Source organism: Cydia fagiglandana, chromosome 22, assembly GCF_963556715.1.
Source record: "Cydia fagiglandana chromosome 22, ilCydFagi1.1, whole genome shotgun sequence".
NCBI lineage: Eukaryota > Metazoa > Arthropoda > Insecta > Lepidoptera > Tortricidae > Cydia > Cydia fagiglandana.
Window position 1 is genome coordinate 11,079,670 of NC_085953.1, and position 21,987 is coordinate 11,101,656.

Consider the following 21,987-nt stretch of genomic DNA (forward strand, 5'->3'; position numbering starts at 1 on the left):
ACCATGGTTACCAGTACAATTTGACACTGGGTTAACGGTTTAACCGGTTAACTCCAGGGTAGTGGGATGGTGCAAGTGGGCCTAATTCACTTAAAAAGTATCCAGGTGGTGGTATATTTTCTGTTACAGGTAGGTACAAAAAAGTATTTAACTTATCTATAAAATAAAACTAAAAACTAATACTAATTAAAATTAAAATATATCTAAGAAATGGGGACCTTTGGCATGGTGCCGAGGAGGCTGGCAGCATTTCCCGGCTGTATTGCGAGAAAGCTGCCAGCTTTTCGGTCACCATCACCAGTGAAGTCGATTAGTTTTTTCGATAGCTATTAGTCTTTATAAAGTTGTAGAGCATTATAAGACCCCATGGGCCAAAGGTCTCAACCCCAAATGGCATAAAATGATTAAATCCTAAGTCAAATTTTTGCTAAAATTATTTCTAATTAGTTTTAGCTGACTTAGCAACTAAGCCACCACGGCTTTTCAGATTGTGACCAATATTCCCATTAGGTACCTACATCTTTCGGCCTGTACTTACTTACTTAAATCATTATTTTTGCCTAGAATTGTTATTACCTACCTAATATGGATGGCAGTGGCTTACATACGAGTTAGCGGGAGGGGGGACACATTTTTTTTTATATAGGAGCGCATCTTTCCGAAAATATTAACTATATCAAAAAATGGGTTAAAAAGACCCGTATTCATTTTGAAAGACCTACCCAACGATACCCCACACTATCGACGACCTACACTAATGACCCGTAAGGTTTACTCGGGTAATTCCGAATGTCGAAAACTGTCGGATAATTCCGAAAAGAGACTTTTATTATGATGGAATTAAGGGCGATTTTCATCTGAATTTCGGAATTATCCGACATTCGGTATTACCCGAATACATCTTACTAAGTTTGACAATGACGCGAACCACGTTTGACGTGTTGCCATGTCACACGTACGAATTTACAAGTGCGACAAAGAGGCAACACGTTGAACGTGGTTCGGGAAGGCCCTCAGATGACAACAGCACAGAATAACTAATAGTACAGTCACCTGCAATAATATGTTACTCATCGAAGGCCGCAAAAATATGTGACACACTCTTATGACTATGTGGGTTCACAATCAAACCACTGTGTATGGTTCATAAACTGTATTCAAATTAACAACTTTACAACTTCTGGGATATAATTAATAAGATAAACGTAAATAATTCGTATTGAACATACTTAAAACATAAGTGAATTTTTCTAACCGTCAAAACTGACGTGTCGACATTAAGTATGGTATATCATTCTATGGCAAAGAAACTGCCAGTGCAGGTTGGAACCTCTGAGGTTCCTACAACTACAATAAGATCGTGTCAGATATAATTGCCGCCTTCGTTGTGTAACATATTATTGCTGGTGACTGTACTACCGTAACAACAGCCGTAGAATGTAGATTCTACGGCTGATAGATAGAGCTGTAGGTAGGAACTATATACATGAATGGGACATTCAATAGATTGTTATATCTAACGCGTGGCCGTAACTGTAAACAAATGTTTATCTCCGAAGGCTGGGGTCGTGATGCTTCCTGTGTCCAGTGGCGGATTTGCCCTAAGGCACAGTAGGCCCGGGCCTAGGGCGGCAAGATATTTAGGGGCGGCAAATTGTGACAAAAAATGGTAACAATAAATTACTCAAAATGTAGTCAATATTATGGGTGCCTTGAAAGGGGCGGCTACAGGGCCTGGGGCCTAGGGCGGCAAACACTGCAAATCCGCCACTGCCTGTGTCAAAAGGGATCGTATGAATTGGGGCTGGTCTAATAAAGCTATTGGTTATTAAACTTATTAGCGCCCCTTGCATCATCCCACTAAACCGGGGTCACAGAATAAATTATAGTACTAGGTCCAGACAGAAGACTCACTCCCTAACAAAACGCGTCTGTTACGATCAGGACAGAATATGGCCGCTAGGTGGCGACAGCGCCACGCGCGGCTTATGGCTAGCCACCAAAATTGATGTGGAACGGATGTACTTTTAGCTACCTGTAGCAAAGCGGCGAAATCGCGGAGTGAGCTACGTCTGCCGGGGTAAATAGGTTAAACCGTTAACCCAGTGTCAAATTGTACTGGTAACCACTAGGGAATGGAGCAAGTGGCCCTTATTTATTAACTTTTGACTTGAAACTTCAGAAAATAGGAAAATCGAACACGTAAGGCACCGAGTTTTATGCGGGACCAAGAAAAGTCTGCAGCGGTTGTGATAGCCCACGCAGTGCAATTGTCATTATAAACGTCAAACTTCTATGAAATTATGACGTATTAAAATAACACTTGTTGCAGACTTTTTTTGGTCTAACTCTAGTACACCACTATAATCCAAGACTTAGATCTTTACAAACTTTTAGATCACTCTATTGAGCTTTAAATACATGTAAACGGTAGAAACTAGAGTCTGCACAGTCGTGAGTATGTCGTAATATGGTATGGGAACCAATATATTCCACAACTCTTCTCTTTCCGCACAGACTCTGTATATAATACTTATCTACATATTTACCTCTAACTCTAACACGCAATAATCTGAACATTTAAACCTGTTATCATACTTACTTCCCACACATAAAACTGTAAAATCTAAATATTTATTTAGGAAATCACGCACCCATCTCATGACCACAATAAACCATTTTTATATTATTTTGGTCCGAAGTTCATCTGCATTCCTTTACTTTATCAAGACATATATTAAACACTGTCACCTCTCATGTTATAAAAACAAAAAGCTGATTAGTCCGTAAGTTCTACGCCGTAAGGTTCATTATACGCATTGTTGATATATTATAAATTATAAGTAACAGAAGCTCGTTAAAAATTAATTGTTTGATAAGGTGTATAATATTTAATACGTAGTTACTCCACTGTATGGAGGCGTTTGTAAGTATATCTGTCACGTAAAGTGTTATCTTTACCTCATGTATTGGGGCTACCAACATTTTTGCTTCGAATTTCTGCTTAAGAGCCAACAGGAGTGGTCATTTCTCCATATAAACGTACTCGACTGTTTCCTCTGTGGGTTTTGAAGCTAGAGCAATGATTTTTTCAACACATATTAACATTGTCAATATCTGTGTCGGACCGTTTAGCTTTTTTTGATATTTATGTTTTTTAAGGCGCTAGAGCCCTTCAAAAATGTCCAAAATGGCCTAATTGACTATGCTCTGATTTACTAGGATAGCGGTGCCGTCATATAGCGGCCATCTCCATACAAAATAATACGGCTGAATATGGACGGTCTAGTATTTTGTATGGAAATGGCCGCTATATGACGGCTCCGCTATCCTAGGTAACCAGAGCTTTAGGGAAGTTACCTACGGTTTGGGGGGGGGGGGGGGGGGGGGGGTATTCAAAATAGGTACCACGCGTGGTCACTGGGTTGGGGGGGGGGGGGGTGTTGTTTTATGTTTTGGTCACGTAGTCGAGTCTCATTGCCCAGTCTAGGAAATTCTCGCGCTTTTTCTAGCTTTATTCGAATATTGCGCGCAGCGTCTAGCGCTTTTGCAACTCACGGGTAACACACTCATTATTATAATAAATGGGTCACGTAGTATAGATAGGGTAATTGCGCTAGTTTTCTTCACTGCTACGCCTCTACGCCTCGTAGTAGGGTCAGCGACCTCTACGCTAATATTGACTCATTCTAGGCTTCTATTTTTGAAGCTGGTAATCCAATTTGTATGTTAATTGATTACAATGACACCTTACGGTTTTTAGGGTTCCGTACCCAAAGGGTAAAACGGGACCCTATTACTAAGACTTCGCTGTCCGTCCGTCCGTCCGTCCGTCTGTCACCAGGCTGTATCTCACGAAACGTGATAGCTAGACAGTTGAAATTTTCACAGATGATGTATTTCTGTTGCCGCTATAACAACAAATACTAAAAAAAAAAAAATAAAGAATTAAATGGGGTTCCCATACAACAAACGTGATTTTTGACCAAAGTTAAGCAACGTCGGGCGTGGTCAGTAATTGGATGGGTGACCGTTTTCTTTTTGCATTTTTTTCCGTTTTTTTTTACTTTATGATACGGAACCCTTCGTGCGCGAGTCCGACTCGCACTTGCCCGGTTTTTTATTCATATGCTTGTCGTTGTAAAGTCGAATTCAAATATATTTACATTTTTCGCCTTATTACAAAGGAGTAAGGTGCAAAAGTGTAAACATATCTTTAACGTCGACTGTACTTATGGTTGAATGTACTATGAAAAAACTTGATTCCTGACCCACTGTGAAACCTTTTCAAATTGACTACGGCATTACATTGATATCGAAAGTAAAATTATGAAAACGTTCTAAGGTGGGTCACAAAGCAGTTTGTTCGATTGGACCTATAGATAACTGCATAAAATTATAATTATGTGCCTACTTGTAAACAAAACGTATTAAGTCCGAATTAACGTCATTATTTTACACATTCATACTGCAAATAATTTATCTTATGACTAAAAACAAGCCACGCTACATTGTAAGCCATATCATTATAAATGTACCTATTTTTCGTTGGCGCCGGCGCCTATATGCACGTGCTGTGCGTATGTGTAAAAACAAAAAATAATAACATTATGTTACTATACAAAGTAGTCCTATCTAGCTATAAGAATACTTGCTATACCCTTTATAGGGTGCCATGTGATTCTATTTTTATTGCACCACCTATGTACCATGGTTTGCAAATAAACGATTACTATTTCTATTTCTATTTCATGATGAATCCAAACAAAGAGTTTTAGACCTGAGGGACTGTCTCCGTCTGTCTGTTTCTCATATACAGGTAAACATTATTTATAACTAGATACCCGCCCCGGCTGCGCACGGGTTAACAAATTATACACCAAAAGCTTTCTCAAGAATCACTCTATTGATAGGTGAAAACCGCGTGAAAATCCGTTCAGTAGTTTTAGAGTTTATCGCGAACAAACATACAAAGAGCTACGCGGCGAGGATTTGTTTTATAAAAAAACCCGGCCAAGTGCGAGTCGGACTCGCGTTCCAAGGGTTCCGTATATTACACAATTTTTAACAATGTATTTTTTGTGTGAAACGTGAGTGAAATCTCTTTAAAAAATCCGTAGGGGTCGGATCAAAAACTGTAATTAAATCCGACTCACGCTTGACTGTACATTTCTAATAGGTTTTCCTGTCATCTATAGGTCACCTATCACCTATTCTATGTCTATATGACATATATCTATATGTGTTTTAGTCTGTCACCTATTTTATGTATTTCTTTTTTAATTTTAAACCTAGTAGTTTCGGAGATAAAGGGGGGGGGGGTGGTCATTTTTTGCCTATCTTCTTGAATAACTTCTAAACTGTTCATTCTAAAATAATAAAAAATATATATTTGTAATCCTTACAATTGATATGTAAGATGATATAGTTTATAGCTCTTTCATTTGATATGTAACATGATATAGTTTGAAATTTTTTATTTTTTGATTTTCTCATTTACCCCCCAAAAGTGGCCCCCATGTTTAAAATTCATTTGTTTACGTTACATGTCCGTATTTGGGTCACAAACTTACATATGTGTACCAAATTTCAACTTAATTGGTCCAGTAGTTCCGGAGAAAATCGGCTGTGACAGACGGACAGACAGACATACAGACAGACGCACGAGTGATCCTATAAGGGTTCCGTTTTTTCTTTTTGAGGTACGGAACCCTAATAGTGACATATAAATCATATTTATAGTTATTTCGTTGGGTAGAGGTACCTACCTCTAGTCTACCGGAGGACATTAAGCTTGGAGGGGGTACATAGGCGTGTATAGTACTATATATACTCCGTATAATCTATCACACACCCTCCAGTATGTGGGGGCCACACACCCAGCCACGCCCCGATATCAACGAGGGATAATACCTATCTTTATCGGAGGTGTATATTTAGGGGCCTTAATTCTTGTTACTATAATTATGCCGCGTAAAAGCCATATCGTTGTAAATAAAATAATTTTCTAGATTGAAAAAGTGGAAGGGACATCGGTGAAATGGAGAGCGCATTTCTTTAATAGGTGTAGGAGGCAAACAAGCAGACGAGTTGCCTGATAGTAAGCAATTGCCGTCGCCAATGGACAACCGCAACACCAAAGGGGTTGTAAGTGGCAAGTGCTACTATACTGGACCTCAAACTAAAAATATCTCCATACCAAATGTCATCCAAATCGGTTCGCCCGTTTAAGCGTTCTGTAGAGACGACAGAATTGTTGGAAACACGGAGGGCAAACGAAAACGGGGATGGTCTCCAACTAGGTAGAGTGATCGATTAAAACCCCAGCCTCAACCATCTTTTCCTCGGTTGTCAGAGACGCGATAAACACGAACAGGCACCGTTGGAGGCAGATTATAAAAACCAGGTGTGAAGCATCCACATCCACCGGTGACCACGATCCTCAGTCATGAGGGAGTGAGCACAGAGAGAGAGATGACAGATAGACATACAGAGTTACACATTTATAATATTAGTAGGGGTGTGTAATGAAGAAACGCGTCTCATAATATACGGAGCGGAACTAGCGTATCTACAGAATTGGGGCGCGGTAATAAAAAACTGACCGGCATCGTGACCCCGCTAATTACCTTATCGGGCAGCCCTGCGGTGCGTGTCTGGAGCCGGCACGTGTAGATAATACATCAGAAGAGAAGCCCACAGGCGCCGAGAAAGGATTCACACTGGCGTTTCGGGAGAGCAGAGGGTCTACCGCGAAACACGACATGATGCCTCTTTGTAAATTCATATGTAAGTGTGACAGGAGGCAACACGTAGAACGTGGTTCGCGGTAGGCCCTCAGGCAGCGAAAGGCGCCTCGCAAGAGCCAGTGTTGCTCTGCGGAGCCGAATATTGCTTCTGGTCTCAAAGCTGCCACGCCAATTACGGCGCTTTTTGTACGCTTGTATGTTTCCGCCAGGGCCAACGATGTGGTGGAATATGTTCGCAAGAAGACCCGTTACGAGCGGAAAGTGTTCCAGCTATGATCACGGCAATACGTCAACTTCAGCTCGTCTATGGTGCGCATGTGTCACCCGCTGCTGGAAACCATCGCGAACGCGGGCTTCTATACGAAGGGTGTGTTAATTTAAGCGGTCCATCTCACTCGCACTGATTTATTGGTGCGATAGAGAGGGAATGCGATCGAGTTCACGCCGCTAACGGAAATGTCACATGCCAACTCGTGGCATCTGTACCGACTTCGGAATATCTACTGCGTGATAACGATCTTATCAGCGACATGGGTCGCTTGCTCTGCTTTAAACTTACATGGTGTAGATAACAGGCACACGACGGTAGTACCATGATAAAGAGACCTACGGTATGACACAATAACTTACATAATGTAATTGTCAATCCGATTTCAGTTATTACATTACAGGCATCAGTGCATGATTCAAACTTTACCGGTCGCCGTGGTAAGACCTAGGATTTAACATATCGGTGTTGGTAAAAGCCCGAAGTAAACTAGTAAGATTTAACATTTCGGGCTTTTACCGATCGGCATCGGTAAAACTAAAAAAAATAAGTTGAAAAACTAAAACCCGACTACTGCAAATCGCGCTCTAAAAAGTATGAAACAAGATAGAATTCTTATCTACAATTATCAAGCAGGAAATATTATAAATGTTACCATTTTTTTTATATAAAAATACAACGTAATATAATTTACTGATTTTTTTTATATATTTACAGAGATTCAGAGGATCACCGTGGTCGTATGCCACGATTATAAACTTAAAAGTAATGTGGCATACGACCACGGCTATCCTCTGAATCGCTGTAAATATATAAAAAAAATCAGTAAATTATATTACGTTGTATTTTTATATAAAAAAAATGGTAACATTTATAATATTTCCTGCTTGATAATTGTAGATAAGAATTCTATCTTGTTTCATACTTTTTAGAGCGCGATTTGCAGTAGTCGGGTTTTAGTTTTTCAACTTATTTTTTATTTAATTAATTTTGGGGTCATGATTTCGTTACTAACTTTTTGAAGTCACTTTATATTACTTTTGCGCGGGCGTCCTCAGTACAGAAATGTACGCAGAGCGCCGCCTATATCGGGCTACGCCCGACTCCTTTAGTGCCTATGAGGGCGCCGATGGCGGCCGTCTTTGGAACGCGTACGTCGGGTTACGCTCGACTCTTTCAGTACCTATGAGGGCGCCGAAGGCGCCCGGCTTTGGAACGCGTACGTCGGGCTACGCCCGACTCTTTTAGTATGAGGGCGCCAAAGGCGCCCGGCTTTGGAACGCGTACGTCGGGCTACGTCCGACACATTTAGTATGAGGGCGCCCAAGGCGCCCGGTTTTGGAACGCGTATGTCGGGCTACGCCCGACTCTTTTAGTATGAGGGCGCCGAAGGCGCCCGGCTTTGGAACGCGTACATCGGGCTACGCCCGAGGCTTTTAGTATGAGGGCGCCTTGGGCGCCCGGCTTTGGAACGCATATGTCGGGATACGCCCGACTCTTTTAGTATGAGGGCGCCGAAGGCGCCCGGCTTTCGAACGCGTACGTCGGGCTCCGCTCGACTCTTTTAGTATGAGGGCGCCGAAGGCGCCCGGCTTTCGAACGCGTAAGTTGGGCTACGCCCGACACTTTTAGTATGAGGGCGCCGAAGGCGTCCGAACGCGTACGTCGGGCTCCGCCCGAGTCTTTTAGTATGAGGGCGCCTTCGGCGCCCGGCTTTGGAACGCGTATGTCGGGCTACGCCCGACTCTTTTGGTATGAGGGCGCCGAAGGCACCCGGCTTTGGAACGCGTACGTCGGGCTACGTCCGACACATTTAGTATGAGGGCGCCCAAGGCGCCCGGTTTTGGAACGCGTATGTCGGGCTACGCCCGACTCTTTTAGTATGAGGGCGCCGAAGGCGCCCGGCTTTGGATCGCGTACGTCGGGCTACGCCCGAGGCTTTTAGTATGAGGGCGCCTTGGGCGCCCGGCTTTGGAACGCGTACGTCGGGCTACGCCCGACACTATTAGTATGAGGGCGCCGAAGGCGCCCGGCTTCGGAACACGTACGTATCTTGTAAAAAAATTGACTGTTTCATACATTTTGGCTGATCAGGACTTCTATACCTGTTCACGTTATAAAACGTTGCAGGACATTAAAAAAAACACCATGTATAGCGGCCAAACAAATTTCTTTTGCAAAAACCTTCTTGTATCGCCGTAGTCGAGTAACACGCGGATAGTATCCAGAGCGTTTGTAGATTCATAGTTCGAATCACCTAACCGATAAATTAATGTTTTATCTGGCGCATGCAAGCAAAGCCGGGTGCAAAAGCTAACAATATTTATATATTTGAAATGTGCTAATTGAGCTCTTTCCAATGATGTATAACACATCATCATTACTTAATTTTAGTTTTTTGGTTCGTGACTTTATGACCTCTAGAGGGCGCAATGTTCATTTTTTTGTGATGCCATATAGCCTATAACCAGCGGACGATTAATACGATTCGAATGACACATCGTTTGTTAAATTATAATAAGTACTTTAGAAGTTATGAGGGAACAGATGAACATACATACATACATACATACATACATACATACCCACATACATACATACCGGTCAAAATCATAACCCTCCTTTTGCGTTGCCGTAGTCGGGTAAAAACTAGGATTTACCGGTAAAAACTAGGTTTTGCCGTACTTCGGGCTTTTACAGTAACATATATATTAAGGATGTCTCATGCTAGAACGGTACGGGTCCGGGCCGAGGCCCCCAGTACCCCGGAAAATTACATTTGGGCACTTTTTTTCCCAAATCGTAAGATAACATGATCTTACGCATGACACGGAAGCCGATAGTTTACATAAATGAAACATAATGTTTACAAACGTGTAAACTACCTACCTACGCGAAACATAATATTGATATTAAGCCCGTCATAATTATGACTGGCACCTCCGGAGATGACCTATATATGATTATGTGAAAATCTCTTTTTACGTGGTTCCTTATCTTATTTTACGTTATGTTATTTAAACAATAAATTCACAACATAGTTGATATACAGGGTGTTTGGTACATCGTTTGTCAAATTTAAACGGCAGATAGGTTGGGTCATTTGCTATCTTCTCAGGCCTAGTAATTTTTAACTGTGCAAAATTTTTTTTTCACGTCTATGACAGTTTTTCGCAAATTTAAAATGTTTACTTGCATAGTAGTAAAAAAAACCATGGCCAATTTTGTTTTTCTAGGCATGAGAAGAGCAAATGACTCAAGCTATCTGCCGTTTTAATTTGGCAAACGATGTACCAAACACCCTGTATACTTACTAATATTAAAGATTGATTGAGAGTATGATTTATTATGTAAAATTGTGAAGTCTAAGAAAATTAGAGTTAGACCAAGAAACGTCTGCAGCGATTTTGATCATAAGTCATAATTTCATAGAAGTTTAACTTTTTAAATAACACTTACTCTGTGTGGGCTATCCTATCAAAATCACTGCAGACTTTTCTTGGTCTAACTCTAGATAACGATCGTGCCCCTGAGCTTGACTGTTTTCCTCTCTGAATATTAACATTATAAAAATATTTTATACAATTTTATGTAGGTACCTTAGGTACCAACCTACATTAGGTATACATAGGGTTTGCACGACGGATCCGAAATGTATGGGAAGATCCGCGGATCCGGATCCAGATCCGGATAATTTCATACATTTCGGATCCGGATTGCAAACCCTAGGTATACATTAACCTTCAATAATTTTTACTCTTTAATTTACCTATATTTTTCTTTAGTTTTTGTTATGTTTTCGGTTCTTGGTCCTCCCTCTTTTTGTATGAGCCTATGATTTTATTACGTTGTTTTCTAATGAGTTTATTAGGTGTTTAAATACCAATATAGTGCTTATACTATTGATATATTATATAATTATACAAACGTAATTACTCTTAATTGCTACCATGTGCAGATAAACACAGAAATATAAAATAATATAAGTAATAGGTACTAGGTTTGTCATAAAATAAACAGTATTGCCTAAGATCTACGTCGAAACAAACTAGGTATTTAAGATTATTTCATGCTATTTTAAAGGCGTTTTCTAGCCGTGTCAGAAGAAGGCCTAGCCGAGATGCCAATCGTTTGCGCCGTAGTGAAAGAAAAGGTAATATTTCTCATGAACTAACTCTTCATCCATAAATATTAGTGCGACACAAAGATTGGCTTCTTGGCTACGATTACCTCTACCCTCCATAGCTACGATATTATGGCAAGCGATGTCATGGCCAAATTGTCAATCCTGAAAGACGATAGACCACTGAAGTGTGTTGTGTTGCATTTTTCAGCTTTGACTTCGTTAGAGTCACACCAAGAAAAGTCTGCAGCGATATAGTGCAAGTATCATCTTAAATGTCAAATTTCTATGAAATTATGACGTATAAATAACACTTGCACTGCGTGGGCTATCAAAATCACTGCAGACTTTTCTTGGTCTGACTCTAAATATGTATGTATTACAAAATCCCCCCCCTCTCACCCTCTCCCTTTCTATCCCATAATCTCTCCCTTTGTAGAAGGCGGTTAAGTTTAAAGTAACCTTAAATTAAATAGGTACTGACTGACACGAACGTGAAATCACAAATCAGCTGAGTTTAATAGTTACTAGGTACTAATTTATATATGATCTAACAAAACTGCAAAACTGTTAAAAAAACCGATCCAAAGTCCACTTCAAATCTCTTTGAGCAATATAAAAATAGAAAATATCGCCATCGAAGCATAATAATAAATGTAAATATTGGAGAAATGGATTTGCAAGGTCCAAGGTTCAATACTTGGCTTGCGACAAGATGAAAAAGATTACATCATATGTATAAGTATAGGCAATTTAACTTATGAAAAGACAAAGACAAATACAAAGTACAACAAGATGAAAATGATTACATCATGTGTACTTACCTATGAGGTAATATAACTTATGAAACGACAAATCCAAACTAAAGCTAAGCGAGTGTTTTTCATTTTTAATTGCACGTTTTTCGTGATTTTTTTTCTACTGAGCGAAACTTTTTTAATCAGGTTTAAAATCGATGAAGTTACTAGAGAAAGGCCTGAAGATTGCTAGAGTTACACAAAAACAAGTCTGTAACGATTTTGATAGCACACGCAGTGCTAGTGTTATTTTAAACGTCAAACTTCTATGAAATTATGACGTATAAATGACACTTGCACTGCGTCCTGCTACCAAAATCATTCCAGACATATGTCATGTCACTACGAATTTGTAGCCTTCGGCGTCAAGACACTAGGTCCGTGGGGTCCCCCCTGGGCTCGGGGGCTCCACAAGGAGCTCAGCAAACGCCTAAGGCAGGCCACAGGTGACCCTCGCGCGGGCAGCTTTCTCGCGCAAAGATTGGCCATATCAATATTAGCAATCCAGCGCGGGAACGCTGCCTGCGTGATGAGCACCTTACCAAGAGCGCAAAATTTTGATAGGTATTTTTAATTTTTAGCTTTAGTTTTTAGTTGTAGTTAATTTTAGTTTTGTATTCATTTTATAACACTTATTTTACAATAAATGAGTTTTTTCCCATTCCTATGTCATGGTCTAACTCTGGCAATTGTGTTTCTGCGTGTATAAAACAGATTCCCACATGCGCAGAGTTGAATAATCTCCACTGCAGCTGATAACGAGTTTATTTTCTTTCACATAATCGTTTTATCATGTAACCTCCACCATCTTCCGTGAGAAAGCCAAGCTTACTACGTGCGAGTTATGGGACCTTCACTCAAACTGTTATGGACTATATTTGAATGACCCGAACTCGTATAGTGCAAAGATCATTAAACACGAGTATAGAACATGATCTATTATAATAATTGGGATCATTTTTACTCGGCGATAATAATTAAAGTTTGTGATTGTGTGTTTTGAGTCACTAAAGTGATTAAGGAATAGGCGCCACATTATGTAAACATAATTAATTTTATCTGAGTAAATATTAATTTTCTCACGATGATTTAAATTAAGGTCTAGATATAGTTATCTCATCAAAAACATAAATGTGCAATGAGACCCAAGTTTAATATTGAGAATATGTGTCGTTGTTGACTTCGCCGGAATTACGATACAAGTGCGAAAAATAGGAAATTGGAAACGAGTGGCGATAAATTAAAACACGACGAAGGGAGTGTTTTAAATAGATACGAGTTGCGAATTACCTATTCGCACGTGTATCGTACAACGTTTTACAGTAGGTACATATAACCTTTTTAAATTTTCTACATAGTTACGTAATTTTCTAATTATTGCACTATAGTATATACGAGTATATACCAACTGTAAAAAGATTAGAGATATATTTGGGTGCAAAGTTTTAGTTCACTGGGATGTAATTAAAATTCAGTATTTGAGTTAGTTTACTTGTCTTTATTAAAACTAGAATGTACGTACATACGTAACATATGAGTAAAACGCTACTCATCCGCTACTATTGAAGCTAACTTAATCGCTCCTTGAGGCCCACTTGCACCATCTCACTAACCCGGGGTTAAGCGGTTAAACCGTCAACCCAGTGTCAAATTGTACCGGTAACCATTGCAACTCCAGGTTTATCCGGTTAACCCCAGGTTAGTGGAATGGTGCAAGTGGGCCTAAAATAGTGTCACTATACAAAATGATGTGTGCCTGAAAATTCAAATTTTCAAAAATGGAACAACGTCACTATTCGAATGTTCTTAATTTTGTATAGTGACACTAGGTATGTTTCTCAAGGAGCGTTATGACGTAAGTATATATATTCGCGTTTCTGGTAGGGTTGCCAACTTTTTTTGGTGGAATATAGTATTTTCCAGAACATCATCAGAAATGAACAATTCAAAAAATATAGTACTTTTAGATAAAATACTAAACATGAGTGTAATAATACGTTTAATCGGAAATATAGTATTTTAGCGTACTAGGGGCTGTCCATAAATTGCGTCATCGATTTTTGACGATTTTTGACCCCCCCTCCCCTATAATCATCCAAAAATCATGCTTCAAATGACCTCATTTCCTCCTACTTCATGCTACCGTCATCCTAAATTGAAATGACGTAATTTATGAATAGCCCCCTAAATATTTTTCCAAAAGTATATAGTACAGAGAGCCAAAATATAGTACAATACTATATAATATAGTACGTTTGGCAACCCTAGTTCTGGCCTGAATTAGCTATGAATCGTTTGTCTTTATCTGTCATTTTGACTTATGAAAGTTATGAATTTGTAAGAAAGAGATAAAATATAATTTAACTAAATCAAGTCCGTAAAGTTTTATGAATAAGACCCACTTGCACCATTCCACTAACCCGGTTTTAAACGGTTAAACCTGGAGTAACCATGGTTACCAGTACAATTAGAGACTGGGTTAACGGTTTAACCGGTTACCCGGGATAATGGGATGGTGCAAGTGGCCCGGGGCAGAGATATATATAACTCCGTATAAGATAAATAAAGTCTAAGAAAAAAACGTGCCTCGGACGGCCAAGGAAAAGTCGTTCTCGAATAGATGGCGCCATTACCTTTTTACTATTCTCGGCGAGATGGCGTTAACGACACCGTTTGGTATTTGACAATTTTAACACATATCAGTGAAAGAACATGGGTCAGTAGGGAACAATAAAAATTAAGAATCATTTATCCGTAAACATATTTTGATTATTTTCAATTTTATTTTAAGTTTTAATCGTGTGTCGATAGATGGCAGTAAATGTACCGTGACTACAAAATTGACAATGACAGGACCCCTCTATACTATCTATTCTTTTTGCCCGGGGGTAGGGTGTAGGGTTACCAGATACAGATTTAGAATTTAGAATTTAGCTACCCGATTGCGCCGATGGTCGCGTCAATTTTCGATTTATAAAACATCTATGTACCTATGTATGCTTGAGTAAACATTTGTTAATTAATAATTTCGAAGTTATTGATTAGTTCAGCGGTCGGCAACCTGCGGCCCGCGGGCCGCATGCGGCTCGTGAAACTGTCACTTGCGGCCCGAGTGCAGCCTTGGCTATTTTGTATGTAATAGTGACAAACGACAATGTCTCATAATGTCATAAATATTAACAAAGTACGGCCCGCATCACCTCCGTTAACTACTATGTGGCCCTTGGCTGCTAAAAGGTTGCCGACTGCTGGATTAGTTCATTTATTATTTTTTTACAATGTTTTTGGATTAATTTAAGTAAATAAAAAGGTATGTGCTATATAAAAAAATCTATTAATTAAAAAAATTCCTGACATTCGTGTTCCGTCCCCATTCCTGACAAAAGGTCAAAATTCCTGACATGTCAGGAAAATTCCTGTCATCTGGTAACCCTACCAGGGGGGGTTACAGTTTAAACCCATCTTTACGTATGTAATTGTAGCCATGAAGAAAATGAGTAACCCTTATCAGATAATACTATCCACTGAACCGTTATCTATAGGTACCTACAACACCTATTATGTAAAATAATACACATGTCCGGCTGGACATATCCGCATATGACATGTACCACATGACGGGACGTATTATCTACTTAGGTGTAATCTGTGGATACCTATTGATAATGATATGAAACGTACAAAGTACCAAAAGTAACGGATATATTCAACACCGTCACATTTAAATAAGTGACGTCACAAAAATCACCTGGTAGTGAAGGTTAACTTTAATGGCCTGTGCACACCGGCTGCGTGTGCGTGACGTGCACGCGCGCGTGCGGCGTTGTAGTATACAGATCCTTATGAGAGATGGCACACCGCTTGCGTGACGTGTGCGTGTGCGGCTCCAACATTTTAGCGCACGCACACGCGCACGTCACGCACACGCAAGCCAGTGTGGCTCGGCCTTAAATCGGCATATGTGTAATGTGTATCACAATATTCATTTTAAACATTATTTTAAATTTAAATATTTGGAGAAAACTAGAATCATTTTACCACGCATTTTACAGGCGAGTCTGTTTGGAATGTATTAGGCTCTTTCCGAACAGACTCTACATATCTACATATACATTATATGAGTGAATTGAAAAAAAGTTGTTCGTAATTAAGCGCAGTTAAGAAGCTGTGATTAGTCTTAACTTAATTGATTCATTTATGTTACGAAAATTGTATTGTATTTATTGCAGTGTTGGCCGAAACGTTAATGCAATTGACCATTCTTGACCATTAACCAGTGCAAATTGAACCGCAACTGTAACCGTTCGTTAGCGTTTACGGTTCAATTTGTACTGGTTAATGGTCATTGGTCAATTGCAATTAACGTTCGACCAACACTGATTTATTGTACTTAAGTCGTACACATATAATATAAGTCTATAGCATACGTTAACACACTTTCACGTGCATCTAACTTAAATAGAAATTACTTAACTGTCGTAACACAATGGAATGGAATCAATTAACTTTACACTAATTAGAGGTGCTTAATTATGTAATTTTTTTTTTGCAAATCACTATATTAAAGTGTTGATATTATTAATCAACCCTTTAGCTATAGGTTTGATATTGAGAGTTGACAGTATTAAGGATGACTCACGTTAGACCGGGCCGTGTCCGGGCCGGAGCTTCCGGAGCATCGATTCCTATGGAAAGCATCACGTGATAGCCTGTCATGTCATAGAAAAGTAAGCTCCGGAAGCTCCGGCCCGGACACGGCCCGGTCTAACGTGAGTCATGCTTTATTGTTTGTTTCTTGTTTTCTTAATAGTACGGAATTAAATAAAATTTTGCAATGAAGTATTCAAATAACGAAAGCTTCTGTTATTTATTAAAATTATGATGCATTAAAAAGTACAGGGCTAAAAAAAAAATTAAACTGAAACGATTTGTAAATTGGTGTAATTTGAGCTTGTTGTCTGTGAAAATTTTTCGTATTAAAATTGAAAGACAAACGCAATGACCCCTAAGGTCATCCATAAATCATGTGATCATATTTGGTCTATTTTTGACCCCCCTTTTTAAATTTTAATTGTTTGTGGATGATAAAAAAATTAAAGATAATAAAAAAGTAATCGCCGAGTTCCTTTGGGTTCCTTCCTGTCATCCATAAATCATGTGATCATATTTGGTCTATTTTTGACCCCGCTCCTCCTTGGTGATGTTAACGCAACGGAACTGCAGATACTATGTTTTAAAATTTTAATTGTTTGTGGATGATAATAAAAAAAGTAATCGCCGAGTTCCTTTGAGAATACAATTTCGCATTTTCAGAAGCTATTTTCGTGTTGTTAGCTTTTATCCATAAATTGTTACAAATTTATAAAGTGCGTTTTAGTCCTATGTTCGTGATTTTTTTCTATAAAGCGAAAGTGAAAAACTCTGGATTTGAATCGCTGAAGTCCCTAAATATAGCTAATTAAATTTTGTGATCCGTAAAACCGTATTGTGATCTAAAAAGCGCTACGACAATTTTAAAAACTGCATTCTGACCCTACTCCATCACCTTAAGCTAAAATCAATAATTTAAACCTCAACATAAATGCGTCTTTGATCTTATAAAGTGTTGTTATTTACCATGACATGACAATACAGAAGACTATGTGTGTATTTATGTGCGCAACGCCACGGCCGTCACTTGCCATAAGGTCGAGATTTGCTTGTATCTTCATACGAATAACCTATCAAGACGTCCTTATGGCCACATATTGAGCTTTGATTGGAAATTATCTTAACGAGACGAATATAAATACGAAGTACTCTTAAGGAAAAAGCGACCTTCGTACCTGTTTGTTTGAAAGGTTTTTAACCCGTATTTTATTTGCTTTCACCTTTATCTATTTTCTAGGTATTAAGTAGAGACCAGGTATAAGAGTAACGCACGATGAACCTTTCAATATGACCTTAACGAATTAATATGATTGCTGTGATGGCTATAGGGCCACCCCAGACTAGCATCTTTTGAGCGTCGGCGGCAAACGTACTGGTGCTCGACGCGGTCCCAGTATATGTCATCTTAAAACTTAAGTCATTGTCAATAGAGGTGACAGCAAGTCATCTATTGGGCATTAGCATGTCGAGCACTAGTACGTTTACCTTATATATTGGAAAGAAAATGTAACATGTTGTCACACGGGGGAGGGGCGGGTCACAAATTGTGTGACGTCACTTTAACTTATTTAAATCATTTAATTCGCTGTTTGTTTAATTTTCTTTCCTAATCAGTTTTGGGTTATAAAATTACTAAATTAATTAATTAGGTATTTCTTTTTGTCAAAAATATTTTGATAAATTATTAATAATAGGTACAACCTATTTAATTCGATTTGCCGATTTCGTTGAAAAAATGTGACGTCACACTAGGGGGGAGGGGTTTGCCAAATGTGATCAAGGTTGGCAATAAGGGGGGGGCGGTCCGAAATCCTCGTGTGATGTTATTAATATGGTGAATTACATCATAAGCTGGCTCATATTGAAAAAAGTATCAGCAAAAGAGCGTAACTATTCATTTTTCTATTTTACTACTCTAGTTGGTATATGTAATTTATTTCAGTTTATAGCATAAAGCTTAGTTTATAGAAATATAACATTTTAATAACATATTTTTTCAATAACCTAATTTTTAAATTAGGGGTTGTGCACAAATCACGCAAGGTGTTTTCGGCTACTTTTTGACCCCCCCCCCCCCCTCGCCCTATATTATCCCCCGAAATTTGGTGAGGTTTTTGGCTACCCCCTCCCCCATATAATAAATAAAAATAAAATAAAATACAATTTGTTTATTTCAGACCATGAGATCCATACTTCTGTTAGCTAACCAGAAAAACTTACATCCTATAACATAACCTCACGTGTATTTTTTTGAAATGTATGAGGTGAAAACCGCAAGAAAATCCGTCCAGTAGTTTTTGAGTTTATCGCGTACTTACAGACAGACGCGGCCCGCGGCGGGGGACTTTGTTTTATAATGTGTACCTAGTGATAGTGACCATCAAAAACATAAATGTAAAAAAGGAGAGCCAAGTTCAATACAAAAATTATGCTTGGCTGTGGGGTTCGCCGCAAAAAGAATGGAGATTTAAATGAGTGCCAAGTTCTATGCAAAATCCAAATATGTATTTATAGGAACAAAATAACATTATAAACAAGTATTAATCTCTATTTCTTTGCTTTATTGGATACCTATAACAATTGCTGTTATTTAAAAAAAATGTGAGATCTTAAAGTAGGTTAGATTTGACTTGGCCAGTTTTCATTACATCAATCATTTTATAAAGTTATTCAACATATATATTTTGTAATTCTGATAAAAACTGGCCAAGCCAAATCTAACCTACTTTAAGATCTCACATTTTTTTTAAATAACAGCAATTGTTATAGGTATCCAATAAAGCAAAGAAATAGAGTTTAATACTTGTTTATAATGTTATTTTGTTCCTATAAATACATATTTGGATTTTGCATAGAACTTGGCACTCATTTAAATCTCCATTCTTTTTGTGGCGAACCCCACAGCCAAGCATAATTTTTGTATTGAACTTGGCTCTCCTTTTTTACATTTATGTTTTTGATGGGATATCAATACTTTTTGTAAAGAAAACTAGGCAGGTATTGAGATTTAATGTTTTTTCTTGTGTTTCCGCTGCATGTTTTTTACTTCTGTTCTTTGTATTAATTATGTGGTGCCACGCGCCGCCAACGACACACCGTGGGCCGGTTGTTTAGCGCGTATTACAGGTTTTTTGTATGGGGACCCCCCCTATTTTTTAACTTTTTTTATTTTTAGATTTTTTCCTACGCTTACACACAATTACCGAGCTGGATTCCAAATTTCATCCTTCTAGGTCATCTGGAAGTAGGTTAGGTTTAGGTACTATATGTCAGTCACAATAAAAAAGAAATTTGTATGGGAACCCCCCCTATTTATTAACTTTTTTTTGTTTTTAGATTTTTTCCTACGCTTACACACAATAACCGAGCTGGATTCCAAATTTCATCCTTCTAGGTCATCTGGAAGTAGGTTAGGTTTAGGTACTTATATGTCAGTCACAATAAAAAATGGTTTTTTTTGTATGGGGACCCCCCCTATTTTATAACTTTTTTTAATTTTTAGATTTTTTCCTACGCTTTCACACAATAACTGAGCTGGATTCCAAATTTCATCCTTCTAGGTCATCTGGAAGTAGGTTAGGTTTAGGTACTTATATGTCAGTCACAATAAAAAATGGTTTTTTTGTATGGGGACCCCCCCTATTTTATAACTTTTTTTAATTTTTAGATTTTTTCCTACGCTTTCACACAATAACTGAGCTGGATTCCAAATTTCATCCTTCTAGGTCATCTGGAAGTAGGTTAGGTTTAGGTACTATAGAGGTATGTCAGTCAGTCTTAAAATTTACGACTTTTTGACCTTCATATCTTTATAACCGTTTGAGCTAGCTTCATGAAATTTGGGCTTCTAGATGTCCTTATGGATATAATTAAACACACGTAGTTTTATGTGTTTACGTTAAAGATGTTTTGAGTTATAGAAGGGTCAAAAGTGGCACCAAGTGGTTCGTGTAATATTACACTTGGCGCTGGCTAGCCAGTTCCTTTGCTTGAACTTGGCTTGACACGCTGCCGCGTGTCTAGATATAGCGCAAGCTTTGCAAATTTGGGACTAGGTCGGTCTGTGTAAGATTCCCAAATTTTCCCGCTCTTTACGGCCACTTGCACCATTTACTAACCCGGGATTAACCAGTTAAACCTGGAATTACCACAGTTACCAGTACAATTTGACACTGGGTTAATGGTTTAACCGGTTAACCCCGGGTTAGTGAGATGGTGCAAGGCGATTATTCGATAAAGCTTACCTTCAACAGGAAAGATGATCTTCTGCTCCGTCCTTCCATAGTAATCATCAAACTCGGGCGGCTTATCCGTGCCCTGACTGAGGGTCTGCCCCTGCGCCACCGGCATCGGCAGACTGTTAACCGGCACAGCCACCGACGGCTTCTTACTCAACCGCAACTTCTTCAAGATCTGTCTCTTCACAAACTCCAACCGCACATCTGTCAGGTCGACGTCGCTCGCGCAGTTCGCGCAGAACGCGTCTGACAGGTTCAACGCACTGAGAACACACACAAGCACGTACACACGCATCGCGATGGTTGGCGCGCAGCGTGCGGCGCGGACGGCGCGCGAGTGGCGGCCGAGCGGCGCGCGCGCATATATACCCGGATGTTTGGGGGTCCAAGGCCGCGGTTAGGGGCTGATGAGGGCGTGGGCGGGGACCTTGGGGCTCTTGTGTTAGATCTGCGGTGTGGAGCCTGAACGGTTTGATTGGTTTGAATGTGTGGGGATTTATTAGATTCGTCTCAGGCTTCAGCCACAAGATGTAAAAGGTACGTATTTAAGTAATTTTTCTTATTCTTTTTTTTTAGTTTTTCCTTGTTGCGTAAGGGGACTCTGGTACTGTACCAGATTGGACCTAGTACTACAGATAGAAACTTTATAAGCGCGGTATCACTGCCAGTGTATGTAAAGGATGATTCACTCTAGACCGGCTCGTGCCCGGGCCGAGGCGTCCGACATGTCATTTTCTATATATAATGGCTGGTCGGTGATCACGTGGTGCTCCATAGAAAACGAAGTGCCGGAAGCTCCGGCCCGGTTTAGCGTGAGTCAACCTTAATACGGGACATTTGAGAGAGGTAGGTATATAATAATAGGTGAAGTCGATTTTTCTAACTTTAATATTTAGTGGATAAAGATGACGAAATCTGACTGTAGATTTCATCATTAGTTTAATGGGGCAAATTATTATTAGAAAGAAAAAAAAAAATTCATACCTAACCATTTAAAATTAGGTATGTACAAGTCGTATAAATAACTTGGTCAGGGGGGTGATCATGTCATATCTTCTTTTGGAGTCACTTATTCATAAACCCGCTATAACTGCTATAAGCCTCTCTCTCTCTTTGGTCGGTCCCTCATATCTGTGTATCGTGGTCAGTATTAGGGTTGGAT

The 21,987-nt window shown here is 39.2% G+C and overlaps 1 protein-coding gene across 1 annotated transcript in view; it reads right to left on the reverse strand.

Moving 5' to 3' along the window:
- LOC134675437 (inhibin beta B chain) overlaps positions 1-21,133 on the reverse strand; it is a 32,592-nt gene extending 11,459 nt beyond the window's left edge. The window contains exon 1 of the mRNA XM_063533704.1: positions 20,832-21,133. Coding sequence (XP_063389774.1) covers positions 20,832-21,120 — 289 coding nt within the window. The 5' untranslated portion in view covers positions 21,121-21,133. The remainder of the gene's footprint in view (positions 1-20,831) is intronic.
- Positions 21,134-21,987: the final 854 nt, after the last annotated feature.